The 27611-nt window shown below is 45.5% G+C and overlaps 1 protein-coding gene across 1 annotated transcript in view; it reads left to right on the top strand.

Moving 5' to 3' along the window:
- The window catches only part of SLC16A4 (solute carrier family 16 member 4), a 41755-nt gene extending 14685 nt beyond the window's left edge, over positions 1 to 27070 (top strand). Inside the window, exons 4-9 of the mRNA XM_038749471.1 lie at positions 105 to 248; positions 3143 to 3304; positions 6662 to 7207; positions 10581 to 10792; positions 11892 to 11985; positions 26132 to 27070. Coding sequence (XP_038605399.1) covers positions 105 to 248; positions 3143 to 3304; positions 6662 to 7207; positions 10581 to 10792; positions 11892 to 11985; positions 26132 to 26286 — 1313 coding nt within the window. The 3' untranslated portion in view covers positions 26287 to 27070. The remainder of the gene's footprint in view (positions 1 to 104; positions 249 to 3142; positions 3305 to 6661; positions 7208 to 10580; positions 10793 to 11891; positions 11986 to 26131) is intronic.
- Positions 27071 to 27611: the final 541 nt, after the last annotated feature.

Genomic DNA, 27611 nt, shown 5'->3' with positions numbered 1-27611 from the left:
AAATTAGGTTTCATCTCTTGTTTTCTGGGATGATCTATTAATACTTGCTACTTTACGGTGTTTCTCTCTCCCTCCCTCCCTCCCTCCCCATCTCCCTCTCCAAGGCCCATTGGTCGCCGTTGCCTGTGAGAAGCTGGGGGATAAGTGGATATCCATTCTGGGAGCACTCCTGGTTAGCGGAGGATGTCTCATCAGCAGCATGGCCGTGAGCATCTCCTTCCTCTGTGTGTCCATGGGACTTCTACTAGGTGAGCCCGGCTCTGCCCACATTGACAAGTATTAGGCAGCCAATCAGGGTTCCCTTTAATCACTGTATTTATTGACCGCTTAATGTGTGCAGAGACTTGGAAGAGACAATAGCTTCCCATCTCCTTTGAGCTGAGATGTCTTTCCAGAATCTTGGGCAGCATGACACAGTGGATAGAGCACGAGGCTGGGAATCACAAGGTCATGGGTTCTAATCCCAGCTCTGCCGCATCTGCTGGGTGACCTTGGGCAAGTCACTTCACTACTCTGTGCCTCAATTACCTTATCTGTAAAACAGGGCTTGAGACTGTGAGCGCCTTGTGGGACAGAGACCGTGTCAATCAATCGTATTTATTGAGCGCTTACTGTGTGCAGAGCACTGTACTAAGCGCTTGGGAAGTACAAGTTGCCAACATATAGAGACGGTCCCTACCCAACAGTGGGCTCACAGTCTAAAAGGGGGAGACAGAGAACAAAACCAAACATACTAACAAAATAAAATAAATAGAATAGATATGTACAAGTAAAATAAATAAATAGAGTAATAAATATGTACAAACATATACATATATACAGGTGCTGCGGGGAAGGGAAGGAGGTAAGATGCGGGGGATGGAGAGGGGGACGATGGAGAGGGGAAAGAGCCCGGGCTTTGGAGTCAGAGGTCATGGGTTCAAATCCCGGCTCCGCTACTTGTCAGCTGTGTGACTTTGGGAAAGTCATTTAACTTCTCTGCACCTCAGTTGCCTCATCTGTAAAATGGGGATGAAGACTGTGAGCCCCCCTTGGGACAACCTGATCACCTTGTAACCTCCCAGTGCTTAAAACAGTGCTTTGCACATAGTAAGTGCTTAATAAATGGCATTATTATTACTATAAATGTCACAAAAGACATCTTTTCATCATTTGCTTTGTTCTCTCTTGCTCCCACCAATCCGCTTGTATCCACCCCAGAGTTTAGTACAGAGCCTGGCACGTAATAAGCACTTAACAAATACCATCATTATTATTACTATCTGCCTATATATGTACTCCCCAACTCTCAGACCCCTCACTGGCCTTTCTGCCTCTGGCATCTCCATTTTCCAGTCTATGCCCCGCTCTGTAGTTTGGAGTGGCCTGCCCTGTGACCTTGGGCAAATCACAACTCCTGTGCCTCAGTCTTCTCATCTGTATAAGGGGGATTCAATACCTGACCTCCACCCCCTTATACTGTGAGCCCTATGTGGGAAAAGGGACTGCATCTGACCTGATTACTTGTATCTACCCAAGCACTGTGCATAGTGCTTGGCATGTAGAAAGTGCTTACCAAACACCACAATCACCGTTATTCTCATCTTTCTAAAATGTTATGCACAGAGCTCTCCATCCTCCCAAAACTTCCAATTGTTACCCATTCCTCTCTGTACCGAACTTGTGATAATAATGGTATTTATTAAGTGCTTACTTAATAAATACCAAAGCACTGTTCTAACACTGCAAAGCACCGTTCTAAGCGTGGGGGAGGTTACTAGGTTATCAGGTTGTCCCACGGGGGCGGTCACAGTCTTAATCCCCATTTTACAGATGAGGTAACTGAGGCCCAGGGAAGTTAAGTGACTTGCCCAAAGTCACCCAGCTGACAGTTGGTGGAGCCGGGATTTGAACCCATGACCTCTGACTCCAAAGCCACTGAGCCACGCTGCTCTCTGATCAAGGGCTTTAAGGCACTTCAGTAGCTCAGTTTTCCCCTTACCTAGCCACTATCTTCTGCCACACCCTAGCTCATTCTCCATTTCTTCCAAGCTCACCATCTCCAAGTGCCCTACTTCGGACTCTCCTCCTCACCCCCTTCCTCCGTCTGGATTTCCTCCCCCTTCGAGTTCATTAGAACCTTCTGAATAATAATTATAATAATAATAATGATGGTCTTTGTTAAGCACTTACTATGTGGCAAACACTTTTCTAAGCACTGGAGTAGATACAAGCTAATTAGGTTGGACCCAATCCCTGTCCCGCATGAGGCTCACAGTCTCAATCCCCATTTTACAGATGAGGTAATTGAGGCAGCGAAGTGAAGTGACTTGCCCGAGGTCACACAGCGGACGAGTGGTGGATCCAGGGTCAGAACCCAGGTCCTTCCGACTCCCAGGACTGTGCTCTATCCACTAGGCCATACTGTTCTGAAGTCAAAGGCCTTCTGAAATTCCACCTCCTCCATCATCATCATCAATCGTATTTATTGAGCGCTTACTATGTGCAGAGCACTGTACTAAGCGCTTGGGAAGTACAAATTGGCAACACACAGAGACAGTCCCTACCCAACAGTGGGCTCACAGTCTAAAAGGGGGAGACAGAGAACAAAACCAAACATATCAACAAAATAAAATAAATAGGATAGATATGTACAAGTTAAATAAATAAATAGAGTAATAAATATGTACAACCATATATGAAAGCTCTCCCTGAATAACTCCTTTTCTCCCCAGTTTATAGCCTCCCAACCAGCAGCTTGGCACCATCTTGGCCCTTTAGTGCTAACAATATCCCACGGCACTTTTTTTTACCTAACGATTTACATACCCTGCTATTTAAGCAGGTCTTCCTATGTGCTTCCTGACGCTCTATATTGTAAACTCATTACGGGCAGGGAACACGACTGCTAATTCTTTTGGATTGTATTCTCCCAAGCACTCAGTACACTGTTCTGCATATAGTTAGTGTTCGATAAATACCACCGATTGATCTGCAAACTATTGTGTAAGATTGTAAGCTCCTTGTGAGCAGAGATCACGCCTTCTATATCTACCATACAGGCCTAGGAGAGTGTTCTGCAACAGTAGGCGCTCACTGAATTCTACTGATTAACTGAAGGTCACCACTTTCTCTTGGTTCACAGTATCTGCTTATCTTTCAGGGCTGGGATTTTCCTGCTTGTACCAGACTGCGTCTGTGATGACGGCTAGGTATTTCAAGAAACGCTTGGCTCTTTCTATTGCTATCGCCCGATCAGGGATGGGGCTGACCTTTCTGATGGCACCTTTCACTCAAATTCTGATAGACATGTACGACTGGAAAGGTGAGTAGCCCCTGGGGTTTTTCCAAATCAGCGGCCCTTAGCTCTTTTGAGCACATATCTTTACTCAGTTCCTGTAATCTCCTTTCTAGAAGACTTTTCCAGAAGCAGGAAGACCCTTAAAATCACTTTCTAAAGAAAAAACAAACAAGGGAAATGTCCTCCTCCCTAAATAAGACGTCAAGTCTCTAACCACGAGTAACATTTGCTAGATGCCATCAGCAACTCCTAAAATTCGTTAGCAATCTTTCACTGGTCATTTTTCTACAACACTGTTTTCTCATCTCCCCAGTCCTCAGAAAGCTCAGTTGCCCATTCCTCTCTGCGTCAAGCAGAATCTTGTGAAAATTTTTTAAATATTTGTTAACCATTTACTATGTGTCTGGCACTATATTAAGTGCTGGGGTAGATCAAGCTAATCGGATTGGACACAGTCCATGTCCCTCATGAAGCTCACAGTCTTAATCCCCTTTTCACAGATGAGGTAACTGAGGCACAGGAAAGTTAAGCGACCTGCCCAAGGTCACGCAGCACACAAGTATTAGAACCCAAGTCCTTCCGACTTCCAGGCCCAACAATTGACTTCAAGGCAATCGGATCTCTCCCCGCTATCTTCACTCACTACATCCCAATTTATACACTGCATTCCTCTCAAGCCAATCTATTCACTTTGTCTCATTCTAGTCTCTTTCCACGGACATTTTGCTCACCCCTTCCCTTCCGGAACTTCTTTCCCCTTAATATCTCACAGACTACTGCTCTCCCAAATCACATCTCCAGGAGACCTTCCCTAATTCCCAAATTTACATCTCCAGTCCTGACCTCTCTCCTTCCCTGCAATCTCATATCTCCTCCTGCCTCCAGGACACATCGACCTGGATGTCCTTGCAACACCTCCAATTAAACATGTCCAAAACCGAACTCTTTATCTTCCCACCCACAAACCCTGCCCTCCCTGTCTTTCCCATCACTGGAGACAACACCACTCTCCTAACTACCTTACAAGCCCGTAACCTTGGCGTTGTCCTCGACTCACCCCTCTCATTCCACTCACATATTCGATCTGTCACCAAATCCTGTCAGTTCTGTCTTCACAACATGACTAAAATCTGCCTTTCACCTCCATCCCAACTTACTACCCTGCCGACTCAAGCACCTACCCTCTCCCGCCTTGGCCACTACATCTGCCTCTTCTCTGACCTCCCAGTGTAAATACTAAATACCAGTGACTGATCATTAGTCAGGATTCAGTCACCCCAGAATTACGGGGATCTGGGAAACACTACACCTAAGAAAATACCTCTCTCAAAATACCAACTACCAATTTCTTTATCATTTATAAAAGGTGTAAAAATAAAATTAAAACCAAAAATCGAGATGCTTCCTTCACTACACTCACTGTAAAGAGATTAAATGAAGAAAAACATCCCAGCTGTGTCGTAAATTGGGACCTTGCAAATCTAGCACACGCAGTTCGATTTAAACCGCTCTTTCCGTAGGCCACACTCCTCAGACTTCACAGCCCTCAAAAATCTCAACCAGCTACAAATCTCGGCTTTCACGTCACTTGACTCTTTCTCCAAGGGCAACTGGGTCAAAAGCAGCCAAGTTTCTGAGACTGGGTGGCACTGCCTCAGGCTGGTACTCGATCCCCTAGAAAACCCTGGCCCAAACCCTGGCAAACAAGTTTCACAGTCCCAGTAAAGGTAGTTGAAATCAAGAAACCGGACAGCTTTCCCAAGCAGAGGAACTCTATTTTCTTCCAAAGCACTCCAACCTCTCCCACACTTACCTCTAAATGTTTTCCACTAGAATTGAGAAGCCACGAGCCAATTTCGCATTCTTCAATGAAGTAGCAGGGCCTAGTGAAAACTGCCTGGGAGTCAGAGGACCTGGGTTCTAGTCTCAGCTCTGCCACTTACCTGCTGTGTTACCATGGCAAATCACTTAACTTCTCTGTGCCTCAGTTGCCTCATCTGCAAAAGGGGATTCAATACCTGTTCTCCCGCCTACTTAGACCTTGAGCCTCCTTGGGAAACTGATTATCTTGTAGCTACCCCAACGCTTAGTAAAGTGCTTGGCAAATAGTAAATCATCAATCGTATTTATTGAGCGCTTACTGTGTGCAGAGCACTGTACTAAGCGCTTGGGAAGTACAAGTTGGCAACATATAGAGACAGTCCCTACCCAACAGTGGGCTCACAGTCTAAAAGGAAAAGCAGTAAATGCTTAAGAAATACCACAATTAATACTGTTATTCATAGTTTCACATACAAGCCATTTTCAGATAACACCAGTCTTGTGGGTGTGTGGTTTACTAGTGATTTCAATCAATCAATCAATCAATCGTATTTATTGAGCGCTTACTATGTGCAGAGCACTGTACTAAGCGCTTGGGAAGTACAAATGGGCATCACATAGAGACAGTCCCTACCCAACAGTGGGCTCACAGTCTAAAAGGGGGAGACAGAGAACAGAACCAAACATACCAACAAAATAAGTAGGACAGAAATGTACAAGTAAAATAAATAAATAAATAAACAAATAGAGTAATAAACATGCACAACCATATATACATACATACAGGTGCTGTGGGGAAGGGAAGGAGGCAAGACGGGGGGATGGAGAGGGGGACAAGGGGGACAAGGTGCCCCCTGGTTTTATTTTTTTATTTTTTAAGTTCTGGATTAAGGACTTGTCTGATGGTTAGAGGGGTGGAAACCCTTCCTCTATTTTCCCTCAAAACAAACCTGCTACATTCTCCTGGAGATGTTCTTACCCCTGATGAAATGAGGAATCCCACACTGTCCCTTGCTAGCATGGAGACAAGCCCCAGGCTTTCTTTCTCTCTCTGCTTAGAAATCTTAACCGGATTCATGACCCCAAAAGCAGAAATCAAACCTGTACCAAATGTGTGGAATTTTAGTGAGAAAAATCTGCCCAGCTCACATCACTCCAAGTGTGAGTGCAAATCATCATCATCACCATCAATCGTACTTATTGAGCGCTTACTATGTGCAGAGCACTGTACTAAGCGCTTGGGAAGTACAAATTGGCAACATATAGAGACAGTCCCTACCCAACAGTGGGCTCACAGTCTAAAAGGGGGAGACAGAGAACAAAACCAAACATACTAACAAAATAAAATAAATAGAATAGATATGTACAAATAAAATAGAGTAATAAATATGTACAAACATATATACATATATACAAATATAACTGTGCAAATGGAACAGGAGCGCTGAGTACAGTGCTCTGCACACAGTAAGTGCTCAATAAATACAACTGAATGAATGGTGCTGTGAGGGGGATTTTTTGGGGGTTTTTATACTAAGATCCCATATCTTATTTGTCCAGGTACCCTTCTGATATTGGGAGGGATTGTTCTACACTTGGTGCCCTCTAGCATGCTCTTGCGACCTATTAATCTCAAAAGCAAGGAGCCTTCTGCCGCTACAGGGGAAGACCGACGACGGCCGTCACAAAGTCCGGCCCCTGCGGACGGCCTCGATGCAATCGGCCCCGATGAGACACCCACGCACCTCGCTAGATCGGAGCCTCCCGCCCCAGACGGGGCTATGAACACTCTTGGGCGATCCGGCACAGAGAACCCGATAGGGTCTGAACCCCCTTGGGAAAAAGAAGTCTTCATCGAGGGGTCGAACCAGCAGCGGGAACTCCCGCGGACAGAAGCGGAAAATTGTGACCGAAAGACAGCTCTGTGCCACCATAAGCAGCGGCTCATTGACTTCTCAATTCTTAAGGACCCTTCCTTCTGCATTTTCACCTGGTCTTTTGTATTTGTCCAGTTTGCATACTTCATTCCCACCTTCCACCTTGTAGCCAGAGCCAAAACACTTGGCATTGACCCGATGGATGCCTCCTACCTCGTTTCAACATCTGGTGAGTAACCCCAAATTCGCAAGTTAGTCTCTTTTTTCAACTGCCGCTGTTAACCAAAAAATGCTTTTACACAAACCCAAACCCTGTCATTTCATTCTGGATCCTACACTCAACATTTCAAGGGAAAGAAGGGCAAGGAGGAAATACAGCAAACATCCGAAAGAAGGGATGGTGGAAAAGATAGTCATTCGTATTTATTGATGGTATTTGTTAAATGCCTTCTATGTGCTAAGCAATGTTCTAAGCACTAGGGATAGATACAAGGTAATCACGTTGTCCCACTTGGGGCTCACAGTCTTAATCCCCAGTTTCCAGATGAGGTCACTGAGGCCCAGAGAAATGAAGTGACTTGCCCAAGGTCACACGGCTGATAAGCGTCGGAGTCGGTATTAGAACCCACGACCTCTGCCCAAGCCTGGGCTCTTTCCACTGAAACACGCTGTGTGCAGAGCACTGTACTAAGCGCTTGGGAGAGTTCAATACAATGACATAGACACACTCCCTGCCCACACGAGCTTAAAATCTAGAGAGGGAGACAGATATTAATATAGATAACAGAGTTCTCCATCAGAGTATCCTAATTCCAAGCACAACCCATGCTTTAACCATTAACATGTTGGAGAAGCAGCATGGCTCAGAGGAAAGAGCACGGGGCTTGGAGTCAGAGGTCAGGGGTTCAAATCCCGGCTCCACCAATTGTCAGCTGTGTGACTTTGGGCAAGTCACTTAACTTCTCTGGGCCTCAGTTCCCTCATCTGTAAAATGGGGATTAAGACTGTGAGCCCCCCGTGGGACAACCTGATCACCTTGTAACCTCCCCAGCGCTTAGAACAGTGCTTAGCACATAGTAAGCACTTAATAAATGCCATTATTATTATTATTATTAACATGTAGGTAAGCACTTGTCCTAACTATAGGAAGATATTATACAGAGCTAACATTTTCTCTTTATATCCGTGGAAGCCGCTTGCTTTCCCTTGCTTCCCTTTTTCTGCTAACTACGCTGTAGTGATTTCAAGCTGCTTCTTTCTAAATATTTCTTTCAGCCACGAAAATAAGTTGACACACATGCCTCAAAGAAGCCACGGTGGTCATGAAAGAAGTGAAACTATGGACCTACTCACTTACTATTAAGGCTTTTGTGGGAATCTGTGAATGGGTAACTCACAATTACCTGTAGGCCTTGAAACCTGGAGACATAGGGAGCGGTAGGTTGTGATTCCTTCATTCATTCAATCATATTTATTGAGCGCTTATTGTGTGCAGGGTACTGTACTAAGCACTTCGAGGGACAGGGCCCATGAAGCTGCGTGGCCTAGTAGAAAATGCCCAGGCCTGGGTTCTAATCCTTACCTGCTGTGTGACCTTGGGCAAGTCACTTAACTTCTCTGTGCCTCAGTGCCATCATTTGCAAGATGGGGATTCAATACCTATGCTCCCCCCGTACTTAGACTCTGAGCCTCATATGGGACCCGATTATCTTGTATCCACCCCAGTGCTCAGTACAGGGTCTGGCACATGGTAAGCACTTATCACCATTATTATTACTGTCCACATTTATTTATTATTATTGTATGTTTTAAATGCTTACTATGTGCCAGGCACTATACTAAGCACTGGGGTGGATATAAGCAAATCGGGTTGGACCCAGTCCCTGTCCCATGTGGGGCCCACGGTCTCAATCCCCATTTTACAGATGAGGTAACTGAGGCCCAGAAAAGTGAAGTGACCTGCTCAAGGTCACACAGCAGACAAGCGGTGGAGCCGGGATTATTCATTCATTCATTCAATCATATTTACTGAGCACGTACTGTGTGCAGAGCACTGTACTAAGTGCTTGGGAAGCACAAGTTGGCAACATACAGAGACGGTCCCTACCCAACAATGGGCTCACAGTCTAGAAGGGGGAGACGGACAACAAAACATGTGGTCAGGTGTCAAGTCATCAGAATAAATAGAAGTAAAGCTAGATGCACATCACTGACAAAATAAATTGAATAGTAAATACGTACAAGTAAAATAAACAGAGTAATAAATCTGCACAAACATATATACAGGTGTTGTGGGGAGGAGGAGGAAGTAGGACGGGGGGATGGGGAGGGGGAGAGGAAAAAGGGGGCTCAGTCTGGGAAGGCCCCTTGGAGGAGGTGAGCTCTCAGTAGGGCTTTGAAGGGAGGAAGAGAGCTAGCTTGGCGGATGTGCAGAGGGAGGACATTCCAGGCCAGGGGGAGGACGTGGGCCGGGGATTAGAACCCATGACCACCTGACTCTCAGGCCTGTGCTCTATCCACTATGCCATGTACTTCCCACCTGCACACTCTTTCCCAGCACTTAGTACAGTTACTACTATTTCTATTACTAATAGTACTATGACTACCACTACAATATCTAAATGGCAGGGACAATGCAAACTGTATCAGCTAAAGAGGTTCTAAAAAATGACTTCCTGTAGGACTTTGCAGAGTTGCTTTAGGTTCGATTGGGGGTGGGGAAGAGGAAGAATTACTCATTAGGCAACATCTTGCTTTTCCTCTGACTGCTTACTTGAAGCATTTCCCTTCAAGTCATTACAAACTCCACCTCATCCCTCCCTATCTACACTCTGGGGTTCCAGGGACCAAAAGTCACAATTCACGCTCAAACTAGAGAAATCCATCTCTACCAGGCAAACTGAAAGATCAGAGGGAAGACTTGAGAGTTTTCGACTCCCAACCTGGAGGGGTAACTGCTCTAGCATTTCAGGTCTAGATCAGAAGAAATGACAGTGTGAGATCGGTCCCCACACCAAGCCTCAAGCCACATTCGTCTCGGTTTCATTATAACCTTAAGATTTGCTGCGGCCGAACGTCTTAACGGGCCAGAGGACTTCCCCGAGCAGGGGTGACTAGCAGCTATCCACCCCGCCGGAGGAGCACAAGTGTGACACGCTCCAGGACTCCAAACGACATCCAGATCCCTCGTACGGCAGCAGCGTCATGTTTGCCGTTCGTTTTTCCTCTGGGCCTCCGCCTCACCATTATGACCACTTTGCTTTGAGCCACTAAAAGTTGTTGCCAGCCAAGCCCAGTGTCTGCCTGTCACGGGCCCCAGCTCTCCCTCTGGCCACGCAAGTGGCCCGACCGAAACCAAAATGAAAGAGCGTCGATCCTCATCATTACCAAGAACGCTTTATTACTTACATTCTAACCTGTAGGAGAAAGTTTCCGAGATGTAAGTGGCTCTTAGACAGACGCTGCAGGCAAGGACACATGGGATATCGCCAACATGAAATCTGTCCTCCAACTCTATCTGACCCCATGCTGGGTTCATTCCCATTCTAGAAGGGTGAGGAAAAATCATGGACTTTCATGAGTATTTTTCAATTTCTCTTCAGGTATCCTGGAAGCTGTCGCCCAAGTTCTCTCCGGCTGGGTTGCTGACCAGAACTGGACCAAGACATATCATTATTACATAGCTTACCTCATCCTGAACGGTGTCACTAACTTGCTTTGTCCTCTCGCCACAACGTTCCCACTCCTCATAACCTACACCATCTTCTTTGCCAGTTTCTCCGGTGCCTTCCTGGGGTTGATCCTTCCTGTACTGGTGAGTAAAGGGACTTATTAATGTCATTGAGCCAAACTCTAAGCACATCTCACTCAAAAACCCCTCTCATAAAGCCCCTTGGAGACTGCATAGATCTCAGCCCCGAGCCCAGCTAACTGCCCATTCCAGGAAAAAGATCGGAGGGCGAAGGAGACGGCCAGAGAGCACGGAAACAAAGAGCAGCGGATCCCTGCTCTGCTTTAGCCCTCCTTGGAGTCAAAGTCAGATTCTCACTCCCAGTTCCAGGAAAATCCTTTGGGCTCATCCTTGGGGGAGAGAAGGGACTTTCCTTAGGAAAATCGGTGTTGTGATGAGGGAGTAAGCTAGAGAACAGGAAGGGGCCCCAATCCTCCAGTCTGAGGCAGAGATTCTCCCATTCTCTACCAGGGAAATCAATCCCATCCCCTCCCTATCTTCCCCTGCCTGATACGGGCCACTGTCCGGAATCTCCCCTGCCACCAGCGGACTCCATGTGGCCTAGATCAGTGGTTGGGATTAATCCTAACCAGATGATGCAATCAAGAACAGAGAATCGGGGGATGTTTGTTCTATTCACAGAAACACTTACTGATTTGAGAAACCATCAAAGGCACAATTTCACTAAGTCGCACATGTCCAGGTTTCCAAAGTAGGGGGAATTACACACTTTCTGAATCCTTACAGGGGGAAAAAGGACTCTAGTATTTCGTATTTGTGGTTACTTTTCTAAAGGAACTTAAGATTACTGATTTCGCCAGCTGGAAGCTTTCTGCTGAGGTGAACTATACAGACATCATAACCCCAGGAGTGAAGAGAGCCAAATTCCCCTGGAAGGTCCTGCTACTTTCTTGGTTCATTCATTCAATCGTATTTATTGAGCGCTTACTGTGTGCAGAGCACTGTACTAAGCGCTTGGGAAGTACAAGTTGGCAACATATAGAGACGGTCCCTACCCAACAGTGAGCTCAATTTTGGTTGAGCTCTTTGGCACTTTTTTTTGTTTTTTAAGTTTTACGGGTCCTGTGTTAGTAACAGTCGGGCACATTTTATCCTCCACGGGATAAGTATTCTAAGGAAATAACTGGCAGCAGTAAGGTCTTATTCTCGGTCCCACACACAGGTCGACATGGTTGGAATTTCCAGGATGCAAGGTTCTTTGGGATTTGCCTCTTTCTTTGCGGGGCTGGCCTCTGTTGCCGGTCCACCAATAGCAGGTACGTCCTAGTCATATTTTAAATGAACTACAAGACCCACGAAGGTAAGACCTACTCCACATGCCCAGGGCTTAATGAAAACCAGACGATGGTTCTAAACAAAATACATCCCATTCTGCTTCCCCTTCCTGTTCTTCTTCTTCTGCCTTAGGTTTTAAAATAAACAAGTGTTTGTTGGGGGAAGTCTGCGTATTTGCGACAGGCTGTTGTGGGTTCGCTTGGCCTGGAAGTGCAGAGAGCAATGGGAGGAAGGAAGAGCTGGCCAAAGGGGGTGAAGAAATGCAGGACCCAATGCTGATTTGGGATGGCAAATAGAAGTCCCTCAACTCCAATGATTTTGCAAGTGCCTGTAAGACTGAAACTGTTTTTTTTTTCTTTAACCGTCCCTTAAGCTGAAACATTTCTTGAAGAGAAGAATCTGTTCCTCCTTTAGGGAGCAAATGTTAAGAGCAAAACCTACCTTAACTTAATCTTCCTCTGAACCAGAATAGGAGACTATAAGGAGAAATGTATCAAATTTGGCACTGCACTATTTCAGCAATCATTATCCACCTGATTCACCAATCCATTATATTTGAGTGCTTGGCAGTCAGTAAATCATATCTGAGTGCTTACTATGTGCAGAGCATTCATTCATTCAATCGTAGTTTTTGAGCGCTTACTGCGTGCAGAGCACTGGACGAAGTGCTGGGGAGAGTACAATAAACAGACACATCCCCTGCCCACAATGACAGTCTAGACTACAATGTAGTCTAGGCTACAGTCTAGCCGGGGTGAGAGTTCCTGACACAAGCCAAGGAGCAACAAGGAAGGGGCACAGTGAGGTGGTGGGAAGGGAAGAAGTTCCACTCATTCATTCCATCATATTTATTGAGCACTTACTGTATATAAAGTACTGTACTAAGCGCTTGAGAGCACAATGTAACCAAAAAGCATACACAATCTCTGCCCACAACAAGCTTACAGTGTGTGCAGAGCACTTTACTACGCACTTGGGAGAGTACATCAGAATTGGCAGACACATTTCCTGCCCACAATGAGCTTACAGTCTAGAAGGGGGGAGAGACATCCATATAAATAAATTATTGATCTGAATCTAAATGCTATGGAGCTGAGGATGGGGGAAAATCAAGAGCTTAAAGGATACTGATATAAGTGCACAGGCGATTAAAGAACTAAAAAAGGCTACTTACCAATACTGGTCCTTCTTCAGTCTGTCAAGGAAAATGGCTCTTACCTTTGGCCCCCCTCTGTTCTCAAATCATTTTCTCCTGATTTCCCTGGAGCTAGGGTTGCACCACAGCAAACCTAATGCTCAGAGAAAAAGCAGAGGTCAAAGTAGAAGTGATCTAGAGTGTGTTTATGCTTTTTTTAAAGCACGGTTTCCAGAGCAAATACAGAAAGGGCAGTTCAATAGCAAAGGGGTTCCCAGATGAAGACACAAGGTATGGACTTTTTGGGCCCAGTGGAAAGCAACAGTAAACTGGGCTTGTAATGATATTGCACCCCTCCCTGTGCTGTACCCCGTTTCTGTCTAAACTGTAGACCATGTAACAGCACAAAGAAGGAACCTTCCCTCCTCTCCTTCCCGATTCTTCTTCCACATAAGAAAAGGTGAAGCTTCCAGTGGGTGGCAATGACACTCATTCCCTTTGCTTTCAGCGAAGACTAATGGAGAAGGCATTGGCCTGGGATTCAGAAGGACCTGGGTTCTAATCCTGCCTCTGACACTTGTCTGCTGTGTGACCTTGCGCAGGTCACTTCCCTTCTCTTTGCCTCAGCTCCCTCATCTGTAAAATGGGGATTAAGACTGTGAGTCCCATGTGGGACATACGATATGGACTGCACTAAGCTTAATTGGCTTGTGTTTACCCCAGCACTTTGTACAGTGCCTGGCACAGAGTAGGCTCTAAAATACCCTAAGAAAGTACAAATAAAATAAAGTGGTGCCAGAGACAGAAAGAGCACATTGGCCAAGCCAGGGCACATGTCAATCTCTTATGAGGGGCTGCTTCACATATGGCTCTTGTAAATTGCATTTTTACTAAAATCAAGTGGTTTTCACCTGTGACAAAATACCCAAGACCCAGGGAAGAAGGAGGGTCTCACCCTTTACTTTTTCCAGAATCCTTAAGAACTCATGGGGTAAGGACTAAAATGCCCCTTGAACTTTTCTACAGAGCTCTCCTACAGGTTGCAGATAACATCAGACATCTGAATTACAGATTCATGGCCTGGAAAGCTGTGTCATACTTCTCCATTATTACTCTACCATTTTCTCAGCAGTACCTCAAGAGGCCATCCCCTGCCTCCTCTCAAAATCCGCCTCCTACCCCACTCCTTCACACCCTATCAAAATACTAAGGCCACTCCTTCTCCCCTCCCGGATGGTCATTTTCAACTGCTCACTCTCCAGTGATTTCTTCCCCAATGGTTTCAAACATGTTTAAATAGCTCCTATTCTAAAAAAAACCCTTCTTTGACCCCACAACTCCCTCCCTCCTCTGACCCACCATTGCTATCCTCTCCAAACTCCTTAAATTGTCTACACCTGCTACCTCCACCTCCTCTCCTCCAAATCTCTCCTTGATTCCCTGCAATCTGACTTCTACCCACTTCACTCCACCAAAACTGCCCACTCAACTGATCTGACCTCAACTGAAGAACTGATCTCCTTCCTGCCAATCCCAATGGTCTCTTCTCCATCCTAATCCTTCTCGACCTCTCAGCTGCCTTTGACACTGTGGACCACCCCTTTCGTCTAAAAATGTTATCCAATTTTGGATTCAGTAACAGTCTTCTCCTGGTTCTCCTCCTCCTTCTCTGGTCACTTCTTCTCACTCTTATTCTCACTTATTCTCCCCTTAACTGTGGGAGTCCTTCAAGGTTCAGTTCTGAGTCCCCTTCTATTCTCCATTTACACCCACTTCCTTGGAGAACTCAATCACTCCAATGGCTTCAACTATCATCTTTATGCGGGTGATTCCCAAACCTACATCTCCAGCTCTGATCTTTCTCCTTCTCTGTAGTCTTTAGTATTTTAGTCTGTAGTATTCCTCCTGCCTTCAGGATATCGAAATAGAGATGACACCTCAACTTAATATGCCCAAAACAGAACAACTCATCTTCCCACCCAAACCCTGTCCTTTCCCTGACCATAGCCAGTACCACCATCCTCCCCAACTCAGAAGCAGCGCTTAGAACAGTGCTTTGCACATAGTAAGCGCTTAGCAAATGCCATCATTATTATATTATTATTATACCCTTAGCATTACCCGCAACTCATCTCTCTCACTCAACCCACATATTCAATCTGTCACCAAATCCTGTCGGTTCAACCTTCTTAACGTTGCTGAAATTCACCTTCCTCTCCATCCAATCTTAATCCAAGCACTTATCCTATACCACCATTACTGCATCAGCCTTCTTGCTGACCTCCCTGCCTCCTGTCTCTCCCCACTTCAGTCCATACTTCACTCTACTGTCTGGATCATTTCAATCAAATGTATTTATTGAATGCTTGCCAGGTGTAAAGCACTGTACTAAGTGCTTGGGAGAGTACAATATAACAGAGTTGGTAGACGTGTTCCCTGCCCATAATGAGCTTACAGTCGACGACGGGAGACATACATTAATATATACAATATATCGCAATGTGTACTGGGGAAGCACATTGGCTCAGTGGAAAGAGCACGGGCTTTGGAGTCAGAGGTCAAGGGTTCAAATCCCAGCTCTGCCAATTGTCAGCTGTGTGACTTTGGGCAAGTCACTTAACTTCTCTGGGCCTCAGTTCCCTCATCTGTAAAATGGGGATTAAGACTATGAGCCCCCAGTGGGACAACCTGATCACCTTGTAACCTCCCCATCGCTTAGAACAGTGCTTTGCCCATAGTAAGCGCTTAACAAATACCATTATTGTTATTATTACTGAAGTGCTGTGGGGCTCAGGGAGGATGAATAAAGGATGCAAATCCAAATGCAAGATCAACAAAGAAGGGAGTGGGATAGGAGGAAGTGAGGGCTTAGTTGAGGAAAGCCTCTTGGAGGAAATGCAAAGTAAGGAGAGATATGAAGAGGGAGGGTGTTCCAGACAGGCAGGATGTGGGAAAGGGGTCAATGGTGAGACAGACAAGATTGAAGTACAGTCAATAGGTTGGCATTAGAGGACTCGAAAGCATAAGACAAGTTAAGACAAGGTGATGGGGCAAGGTGATTGAGTGCTTTAAAGCCTAGGGTAAGGAGTTTCTGTTTGATACAGAGGTGGATGGACAACAATTGGAAGGCTCTTGAGGAACGGAGAACCATGAACTGAGTGGTTTTGAAGTAAAATGATCTGGGCAGCAGAGTGATATGTGGACTGGAGTGAGGGGAGACGGGAGGCAAGGAGGTTAGAGAAGCAACGTGGCTCAGTGGAAAGAGCACAGGCTTTGGAGTCAGAGGTCAGGAGTTCAAATCACAGCTCCACCAATTGTCAGCTGTGTGACTTTGGGCAAGTCACTCAACTTCTCTGGGCCTCAGTTCCCTCATCTGTAAAATGGGGATTAAGACTGTGAGCCCCCAGTGGGACAACCTGATCACCTTGTCACCTCCCCAGTGCTTAGAACAGTGCTTTGCACATAGTAAGAGCTTTATAAATGCCATTATTATTATTATTATCAAGGAGGCTGATGCAGTAATCAAGGTGGGATAGGATAAGTGCTTGGATTACCATGGTAGCAGTTTGGATGGAGAGGAAAGGGCAGATTTTAGTGAAGTCTTGAAGGTTGAACCAACAATATTTGGTGTAACAGACTGAAGACACGGGTTAAATGAGAGAGACGAGTTGAGGATACCACCGAGGTTAAGGGCTTGCGATACAGGGAGGACAGTGGTACTGTCTACAGTGATGGGAAAGTCATGGTGGGTGGAGAGCCTGGTTTGGGGGGGAATACAAGGAGTTCTATTTTGGACATGTTAAATATTGGGAGTTGCGTAACTTGTTAGCATTTTTCTACAAAACAGTTAAGTCCATGTTTCCCCTCTCCTCAAGAACCTCCAGTGGTTGTCCACCCACCTCTGCATCCAACAGAAATTCCTTACCATTGGCTTTGCAGCACCTAATCACCTAAATCTCCTGCTACTTTGGATTTGTACCTTTCATTCACCCGACCCTCGGCCACACTGAACTTACGCACAAGTGCAATTTATTTATATTAATGTCAGTCTCCCCCTCTAGACTTTAAGCTCCTCGTGAGCAGGGAACATATCGATCAACTCTGTTATATTGTAATAAATAATAATAATGGTGTTTACTAAGCGCTTACTATGTGCCAAGCACTGTTCTAAGCACTGGGATAGATACAAAGTTATCAGGTTGTTCCACACGGGGCTCACCATTTTAACCCCCATTTGACAGATGAGGTTAACTGAGGCACAGAGAAGTGAAGTGACTTGCCCAAAGTCACACAGAGGGCAAGTGGAAGAGCTGGGATTCGACCCACAACCTCTGACTCCCAAGCCTGGGCTCTTTCCACTAAGCCGTGCTGCTTCCCAAGCGTACTCTCCAAAGCGTTTAGTACAGTGCTCTGCACACAGCTAATAATCAATAAGTGCCATTGATTGATTAATTACTGGGCCCAAAGGGTTTTTTTCATAAAGCCCCTCCCTCAGCCCCTCAACCTGCCAATTACTCTGAACCGATACTTTCACCAGAAGAGTACTTTTTCTCCTTCCTATCAAACCTATATGGGGGAAAAAAAGAATAAAAGAGTTAATTTCATTTTAACTTCTTTCGATTAAAAACCAGCAAGCCAGCATTTTCCCAGGGGACCTACCAAACAGTGCATATTAAGTCTGTGTTCTCTTTCCAAATAAATCACTCAGAAAACATAGGAAGGCTCACAAAGTCTTTCAGGGTACGTGAGGAAATGGTGATGTGAACCATTTACTGGACTAGTGTGGGAACCCAGTGAAAAACAAACAAGGTCCAAATTACATCTTTAAGGATATTTACTGAGACAAAGCCTGTGGCTGAGAGTCTAGCTGATTTAGGGAGGGAATTCACCTCCTGATCAGCCTCTCCAGCCGGACTCCTGGCTGGGTCTGGTTCCTGCCTAGACCCACCCTTTTCCCATATCTTCCCTCTGGAATAAAACACCCTCCCTCCTCAAATCCAACAAATACCTTCCCCCTCCTTCAAAATCTTACTGAAGGAACATTTCCAAGAGGCCTTCCCTAAGCCCCCCTTTCCTCTTCTCCCACTCCCTTCTAGGCTTAGCACACAGTTAAGCGCTCAAAAAATACGACTGAATGAAATACGATTGAATGAATTCATCCTCCCTCCCATCCCCACAGCGCTTATGTACACATCTGTAATTTTTTTTATATTAATGTCTGTCTCCCCCTCCAGACTTTAAGCCCGTTGTCAGCAGGGAATGTGTCTGTTTATTGTTGTATTGTACTCTCCCGAGCACTCAGTATAGTGATCTGCACACAATAAATATGACTGAATGGTGTTCTGACTGAAGTGGGCTGAGAAGCCAGCTCCGATTCAAGGCAGCCTCTGGCCATCACCGGTCAGTCAATCGTATCTGTTGAGCGCTTACTTTGTGCGGAGCACTGTTCTAAACGCTTGGGAGAGTAACAATATAAACAGACACATTCCCTGCCCACAGCAAGCTTACAGTCTAGAAGGCCCAGCTTTAAGTAGGTGGAGGCTCTAACCAGCCCCTCAAGGCCATTCCCTAACTACATCTGAAGGCCAGACTCCCAGTGGGTGCTTCAACTGAAACCAATCTTGGACTTGACTGATGGGTGGGTTGACTGGGACCCGAATTACAGACTCCGCCTCAGTCCAGGACAGTTTCCCTTCGACTGGGCCGGAATTTGGATAGACCCTTGGGGAGGGGCAGGACAAACATACATCCTGAAAAGACCTACCCAACAGCTACTGCTAGATAATCCCCGTTGGAAAGAGATGCCAATATACAAGTACATGGGATGCTGGGCTATCAATTGAGCGTGCGGCCAAATGATTCGATTCTGAATGCAGAGCAGGAAATGCAAAACAGCTGGATTTGTGGTCTCGGTAAGGCTGTCTGCCACGTGGCTATAATGCAAAATCACTCACCTGTCAGGGGCGGGCACAATCTTATCTGTCGAGTTTAATAGTAAGTTTCTCCTACCAATTGTCATTCTACACAAAAGTCACTGAGATGGCACGGGACCGTCTTCTCCACCCATCTCATCTTCCAAAAACAAGTTACTCATCTTCTCTCTTAAAAGGGATAATCCTGTGTAGAAACAGAAAGCACACTGTATCTTACTGCACTTTCCAGTCTTACAGACAGCTCTGGGGATGCTGCAGAGCCCCTACCATCCTGCCAAACACTCTTGGGGATCCAGATACGATTGCTCAGCAATGGACTAGAACTGTATGATACTTCTTAAATTTGTATTTGCCACATTTGGTGAACTTGGACAAGTTGGAGAAACAACATGGCCTAGTGAGTACCGCATGGTTCTAGGAGTCAAAAAGACCTGGGTTCTAATCCCTACTCCACCGTTTGTCTTCTATGTGACCTCGGGCAAGTCACTTTTCTGTGCCTCAGTTACCTCATCTTTAAAATGGGGATTAAGAACCATGATACCCCTGAGGGATCTGGACTGTGTCCAACCTGATTACCTTGTATCTGCCCTGGTGCTTAGAACTGTGCCATACTAAGTGCTTAACAGATATAAAAAAAGTTGCAGAACCTCTATCTTTCCTTTACTTTCTGTAAAATGAGGAAAAGCAGTGGTAATGGATGAGGCTGCAGTGAGAAAGAGTAACTTCTTGTAAAAGCAAAACAGTTATAATGTAAAAGAAATGTTGCCTGCAGCTACATAATGGGATCAGAGGTGTAGACTGGACTAAAATCCAGTTTCCGAATTCTAGTTTTTGGTAACTTTTGCTTGTTCAGGAGGCCGACTTCCAGTTGACCTATGGATTATCCATTTCTTTACATCTTTTCCTCACCCTCCCTCTTGCTGCCAGACTTTGGTAATCTCACCGCTGATCAGAGACCACCAGAGACCACTTTCTGGAAAAGATGGAGACAGAACACCCCAATCACCATTACTAAAGTCACTTCTTCCACAATGTAAGAATTCTGTTCCTGAAGAACTCTGCATCATTGAAAACTCGCACTGTAATACACACTTAGACCCACGCATAAAACCGTCTTCCGACACCACATTTGCTGCATCTTTCTATGTCGTGGGAAGAACGTTCCCTAATTCCGATAGCATGGCCAAGTAGATACGGCACAGGTCTGGAGTCCGCAGGATCTGGATTCTAATCCCAGTTCCGCCACTTGCCTGCTGTGTGACCTTGGGCAAGTCACTTCACTTCTCTGTGCCTTGATTACCACATCGGAAAAATGGGGATGAGGACAGAGTCCCATATGGGACATGAGTTTGACTCTATTCCAGGGCTTCATACAGTGCCTGGCACGTGGTTAACAAAAAAGCACTCTCTCCAAAATGCATAACCAAGACAGGTATTCTGGAAGAAATGGCTGAACTAGGTTGCAGCTCAGTTTTGGAGAGGGGGAGATGAGGGGGAAAAAAAAAATTGGGGATGTGCCCAAAGGCGGCACCTATTGTGCCCGCCATAGGCAGTCTCAAAGTCAGGGGGTGGGGATGGGGATGCGGGGAAAGAAGGTGCCGCCCCGCCTTCTCTCCTTAACCCCCCTCCCCTCAAAGCAGTCACCCCGAAACCTCAACAGAGATGGGCTGACTCGTCACAAGAAGCATTCTTGTTAACGTCCAGACCGTTCAGCGGCAAAACGGAAAAGTTGGGGCTGAAGAGATTGGAATGGGGTGAGGAAGGTGCTATGAGAACTCATACCTGAGAAGGCAGTTTTGGCAAGGGCATAAAAATGTCCTACCCTTAAACTATTGGTGATTTTCCATTACCCACGCCCTCCTTTTTTCCTCTGTTACCACAGGTAGTTTGAAAACTGGCATTACAAGAAACAGAATATTCTATTTTCTCCTTTACCCGCTAATATAAAACCTACACCCTCCCTACTGGACTCTAAGTCCAGTCAGGATAATCATAATAATAATGACGGCATTTGTTAAGCGCATTTGTTAGTGATCAAATACAGATACAAGGTGATCAAATTGTCCCACGTGGAGCTGACAGTCTTAATCCCCATTTCACAGATGAGGCTCAGAGAAGTTAAGTGACTTGCCCAAAGTCACACAGCAGACACGTGGCGGAGTCGGTAGTCAAACCCATGACTTCTGACTCCAAAGCCCGTGCTCTTTCCACTGAGCCACGCTGCTTTTAGATCAGTCAGTGGGATTCACTGAGTGCTTACTGTCTGCAGAACACTGTAGTAAGCCCTTGGGAGCTCGTCCCTCTAGACTGTAAGTTGTTGTGGGCGGGGAATGTGTCTGCTTATTGGTGTGTACTCTCCCAGGCACTTACTACAGTGCTCTTCAAACAGTAAGTGTTCAATACCACTGAATGAATGAAGGAGAATACAATATAACAGTTGGTGGACAAGTTTCCTGTGCACAAGATCAATAAATGGTATTGTCTCCCCTTCTAGCTCATTACGTCTCCCCCTCTAGACTGTAAATTCAGTATAGGCAGGGAACAAATCTGCTCATTCTTTTGTATTGTACTCTCCCAAGTGGTTAGTACAATGCTCTGCACATAGTAAGCGCTCAATAAATACCATTGATTGATTCATTGAACACTTGCTGTGTGCAGAATACTAAGTTCTTGGGAGGGTACAATACAACAGAGTTGGCAGACGTTCCCTGCCCTCAACAAGCTTGTCAAGACCAACAATAAATTGGTCTTTTAATGATAGCGCACCCCTCCCTGTGCTGTACTCTCTTGCTGTCTAAACAGAGGGCCCAGTAATAGTATTATTATAATAATAATAATAATAATAATAATAATGGCATTTGTTAAGCGCTATGTGCAAAGCACTGTTCTAAGTACAAAGGAGGGGGCTTCCCTCCTATCCTTCCCCTTTCCCCAAAAACATCTGTCAATCAATCGTATTTATTGAGTGCTTACTGTGTGCAGAGCACTGTACTAAGCGCTTGGGAAGTACATTCTGTCCCCTCCAAGGCATTTCTGTCAACTCCTTGATGTTAAGCAGATGGCTAAACCTGAGCCGATCAACAGCAGTGTGCTAAGCGCAGCAGTGTGGCTCAATGGAAAAAGCCCGGGCTTGTGAGTCAGAGGACGTGGGTTTTAATTCCGGCTCTGCCACTCGTCTGCTGGCTGACTTTGGGCAAGCCATTTAACTTCTCTGTGCCTCAGTTGCCTCATCTGCAAAATGGGGATTAAGACCGTGAGCCCCATGTGCGACAATCTGATTCCCTTGTATCTACCCCAGCACGTAGAACGGTGCTTGGCAGATAGTAAGCATTTAAATACCATCATCATTACTATTATTATTTCAACAGTGCTTTGCACATAGCGCAAATACCATTACTATTATTATTATTAATCAATCAATCGTATTTATTGAGCGCTGACTGTGTGCAGAGCACTGTACTAAGCGCTTGGGAAGTACAAGTTGGCAACATATAGAGCCAGTCCCTACCGAACAGTGGGCTCACAGTCTAAATATTATTATTCTGTAGAGGAATATCACCAAGCGCTCCAAAGTACAGCTGAGACCATGAATTCTCTAGAAGGAACTTGAGAAAATGATCCATTGAGACCTAGCTTTCCACACACACCCTCCCGGGCCTCCCCCGACCGCAGTTGGGAAAGAATGGACTCTCGCTCCCCGGTAAATATTCAAAAGGTGAAGCAGTTGCCCAAATCAACTCTACCTCGTGCTGTCAAGCTGCCCCGCGGCACCCCAGGCCAAAGAGCTGGAATGTTACTTGTAGGTGTGGGTTTTCTGGTTAGGACTTGTTCGGAGGCTGACCGCGGTCATACTCTTGGTTTTACATATCCCTCCACACCCCTGTCCCAAGGGATAGCCTGCTCGAAGAAGAGTATGTATGGGAAGCAGCGTGGCTCAGTGGAAAGAGCCTGGGCTTTGGAGTCAAAGGTCACGAGTTCAAATCCCGGCTCCGCCAATTGTCAGCTGTGTGACTTTGGGCCAGCCACTTAACTTCTCTGTGCCTCAGTTACCTCATCTGTAAAATGGGGATTAAGACTGTGAGCCCCCCGTGGGACAACTTGATCACCCTGTTACCTCCTCAGCGCTTAGAACAGTGCTTTGCACATAGTAAGCGCTTAATAAATGCCATCATTATTATTATTAAGAGCAAGGCGGCTGTCATCTGGTGCTCCGTCGTCCATGGTTGGGACCCCAGAAGGAGGGAATTTTAGGGAACAGAGACCTTCCTATAGAGCTCTACTTGGGAACTTTTGCCAGGACAGCTAGAGAAATGTGGGGAAACACCAGCTGCCTGTGCTGGACTCCCAGTCTGGCAAGAAGCAGGTTACGAAAAGGCAGTCTCTTGAGCTGCTGGGAGCAGAGGCAAACCAGAAGTGCTGACCAGAAATAGTCTCCACAGTGGAAGCGGGTGGCTTTGATTCTTTCATGTACAGAACTCTGCTGACTTGGGACCTTTTTTAAAAAAACTATTTTTTAAAGATAACAGTGTTTAAACTTGTTACCCTCTGGGGTTGTCTGTTGGTTCTGGAAACACTGCCCTCCCTCTGCCCATCCGCCAAGCTAGCTCTCTTCCTCCCTTCAAGGCCCTGCTGAGAGCTCACCTCCTCCAAGAGGCCTTCCCAGACTGAGCCCCTTCCTTCCTCTCCCCCTCGTCCCCCTCTCCATCCCCCCATCTTACCTCCTTCCCTTCCCCACAGCACCTGTATATACGTATATGTTTGTACATATTTATTACTCTATTTATTTTACTTGTACATATCTATTCTATTTATTTTATTTTGTTAGTATGTTTGGTTTTGTTCTCTGTCTCCCCCTTTTAGACTGTGAGCCCACTGTTGGGTAGGGACTGTCTCTATATGTTGCCAATCTGTACTTCCCAAGCGCTTAAGTACAGTGCTCTGCACATAGTAAGTGCTCAATAAATACGATTGATTGATTGATTGATTATGATTTCCAAATGGGCTGAAAGTGAAATAATTCCCTATTTCTAATAATAATAATCATCATGGTACTTGTTAAGCGCTTACTATGTGCCAAGCACTGTTCTAAAAACATTGGGGTAGATACAAACTAATCAGGTTGGACAGTCCCTGTCCCACATGGGGCTCACCGCCTTAATTCCCATTTTACAGATGAGGTAACTGAGGCCCAGAGAAGAGAAGTGGCTTGCCCAATTTCTAATAATAATCATGGTACTTGTTAAGCGCTTACTATGTGCCAAGCACTGTTCTAAAAACATTGGGGTAGATACAAACTAATCAGGTTGGACAGTCCCTGTCCCGCATGGGGCTCACAGCCTTAATTCCCATTTTACAGATGAGGTAACTGAGGCCCAGAGAAGAGAAGTGGCTTGCCCAAGGTCACAGAGCTGACAGACGGGGGAGCCAGCATTACAACCCAGGTCCTTTGGACTTCCAGGCCCGGGGTCTCTCCACTAAGCCACACTGCTTCTCTTTTATTTCTAAAAGGGAAGCTGTTCCCCCAGGTTTCTACGGTTCCCTGTTGAGTTCGCCAGGACTAGAGGGTCTCTGCTCCAGAGCGAAGGCCCAGACATACGGAACATCATCCCCCTTCCTTGGGTACCTAATATCAGCCTCTGCCAGGAAAACACTGATTATCCCAAGTCACTGGGATTGAGCAATAGTAGGTCTGACTACTCTGGACAGGTCAATGCTCTGTCACGTTTGGTCATCTGAACTTTGTTTCTGATCCCAGCCATATCCTCCATCATTTGATAACCAGGTCTACCTTCCATTCATTCATTCAATCGTATTTATTGAGCGCTTACTGTGTGCAGAGCACTGTACTAAGCGCTTGGGAAGTACAAGTTGGCAACATATAGAGACGGTCCCTACCCAACAGCGGGCTCACAGTCTAAAAGGGGGACACAGACAACAAAACATATTAACAAAATAAAATAAAATAGAATAAATATGTACAAATAAAATATATAAATAGAGTAATAAATATGTACAAACATATATACATATATACAGGTGCTGTGGGGAGGGGAAGGAGGTATTTGATCAAATACCTCATTCTGAAAATGGCATCAGGTTATTTGCCTAAAGCTTTAGGATGGGGTCATGTTAGGAGTGGTGTTCTTCACGTTTAATCATTTTACACGACTTCTTACTATGGTTTCATCCTTGAACGCCAGAGCAGAATCGCCCAAAGAGAAACATTAATTCATATTATTATGTATTCATATTAATGACCATCTCCAGCTCTAAACTGTAGGCTCATGATGAACAGGGAACACGTCCAGCGCTTAGAACAGTTTTTGGCACATAGTAAGCGCTTAACAAATACCATTATTCTGTTGTACTGTACTCGCCCAAGCGTTTAATACAGTGCTCTGCAGTGTGGCTCGGTGGAAAGAGCACAGGCTTTGGAGTCAGAGGTCATGGGTTCAAATCCCGACTCCGCCACATGTCTGCTGTGTGATCTTGGGCAAGTCACTTAACTTCTCTGGGCCTCAGTTACCTCATCTGTAAAATGGGGATTAAGACTATGAGCCCCATGTGGGACAACTTGATCAGCCTGTATCCTCCCCAGCGCTTAGAACAGTGCTTTGCACATAGTAAGTGCTTAACAAATGCCAATTATTATTATTATCCAGCACTTAAAACAATGCTTGGCACATAGTAAGCGCTTAACAAATACCCTCATTATTATTATAGTAAGCACTCAATAAACACCACTGAACATACTAGAGGAGTCTGAGAAAAAATGCTATTGGGATACAGTGGAGAAGATGAGTTCCATCTTTGGGTCTCTTCTGTCAGACAACGATTTGGCCTTCAAGTTTAGGAAACTTCCTCCCTTTGTTCCCCTTTCTCTCCCCAATCAGGAGTGTGGGGTCTCAGAATTCAGAGTTTATCCACTAGCTCCCAAGTGGGCTAGTTATGACATATATCTGCAGCTCAGAATGGGACCCATTTAAAAAAAAAATTAAGGAATTCCTTTCCAGGGCAGTGTCGATGTTCCTATGACAGAAAACCCTTTCTTCTCTTCAGGTTGGCTGTACGATCACACCCAGACATATGCCTGCTCTTTTCTCTTTGCTGGGGTCTGCTACCTTCTCTCACCCTTGTCCTTCTGGTTTGTGCCTTTGGCCCTGAGATGGAAGAAAAAAACAGAAGCTGCACAGGGAGGAAGAGAGCTCCCCTAGGACTTCAACCAAGAACCGAATCCTGAAAAAACAACCAACCAACCAACAACAACTCGTATCTGCTGCTAACAATAGAAACCACTGGTGGAAATTAAGACAATTAGAACTGCGGGAATAGTCTACTAAACTCATTGTTCCAGTGAGCTTTGGTAAAGGGGACAGAAAACAACTGCCCTTTGGAGAGCTGGGTAAGGGCAGCAAAACAAGACAGACCTTCTCGGAGCACCTGGATTACAACTTTAAAAAAAACACCAAAAAAAGTTTCAAGAATATTGAAAAGACCTTTCCAATCTCACAAGCCCTTTCTTTTACGTCTCACCTGCTATCACTCGAGCTTGAGAACTAGGTGCCTCTTTAGAACCGGGTTTGTGTATCAATCAACGGTATTTCCTGAGTGCTTACTGGGTGCAGAGAACTATACTAAGCGCATGGTAAAGTACAATACAATAGGCACTTTCCCTGTATATGACATGAACAGCTTCATTTCTCTTAATTACATACTCTCTTGACCAAAAGGTTGCCTGGAAGCTCACTATCATTCCCCATAAAATAATAATTACGGTATCTGTTAAGTTCTTATGATGTATCAAGTACTGTGAGAAACACTGGAGCAGAGCTAAGTTAATCGGGTCAGACACAGTCCCTGTCCCACACGGGCCTCACGGTCTAAACAGGAGGGAGAACAGGAAGCACGAAACAATTGCGTTGGGAAACAGACTCTTGCGATGTAAGGGCTTCTCTGACTAGCAAGAAAGAAGTGATGGGTCTGTAAGGATACAAAATTCCGCCCCCCCAATCCTTTGCCTTATGGCATTTAATAATAATAATAATAATTGGCATTTGTTAAGCGCTTACTATGTGCAAAGCACTGTTCTAAGCGCTGGGGAGGATACAGGCTGATCAGGTTGTCCCACGTGGGGCTCACAGTCTTAATCCCCATTTTACAGATGAGGTAACTGAGGCCCAGAGAAGTTAAGTGACTTGCCCAAGATCACACTGCAGACATGTGGTGGAGCCGGGATTCGAACCTCTGACTCCAAAGCCCGTGCTCTTTCCACTGAGCCACGCTGCTTCTCTAAGCACTTGCTCTGTGTCGAGCGCTGTTCTAAACCCTGATAGAGGTACAGCGCTGATGAGAAGGAGCGTGGCTCAGTTGAAAAAGCACGGGCTTTGGAGTCAGAGGTCAGGGGTTCAAATTCCGGCTCCGCCAATTATAATAATAATAATAATAATAATAATAATAATAATAATAATAATAATAATTGCATTTGTTAAGCGCTTACTATGTGCAAAGCACTGTTCTAAGCGCTGGGGGGATACAATGG

Source organism: Tachyglossus aculeatus, chromosome 7 (genome assembly GCF_015852505.1).
Source record: "Tachyglossus aculeatus isolate mTacAcu1 chromosome 7, mTacAcu1.pri, whole genome shotgun sequence".
Lineage (NCBI taxonomy): Eukaryota > Metazoa > Chordata > Mammalia > Monotremata > Tachyglossidae > Tachyglossus > Tachyglossus aculeatus.
Note: the sequence above shows the minus strand (reverse complement) of the source record. Positions and strands in the feature narration are given on the sequence as shown.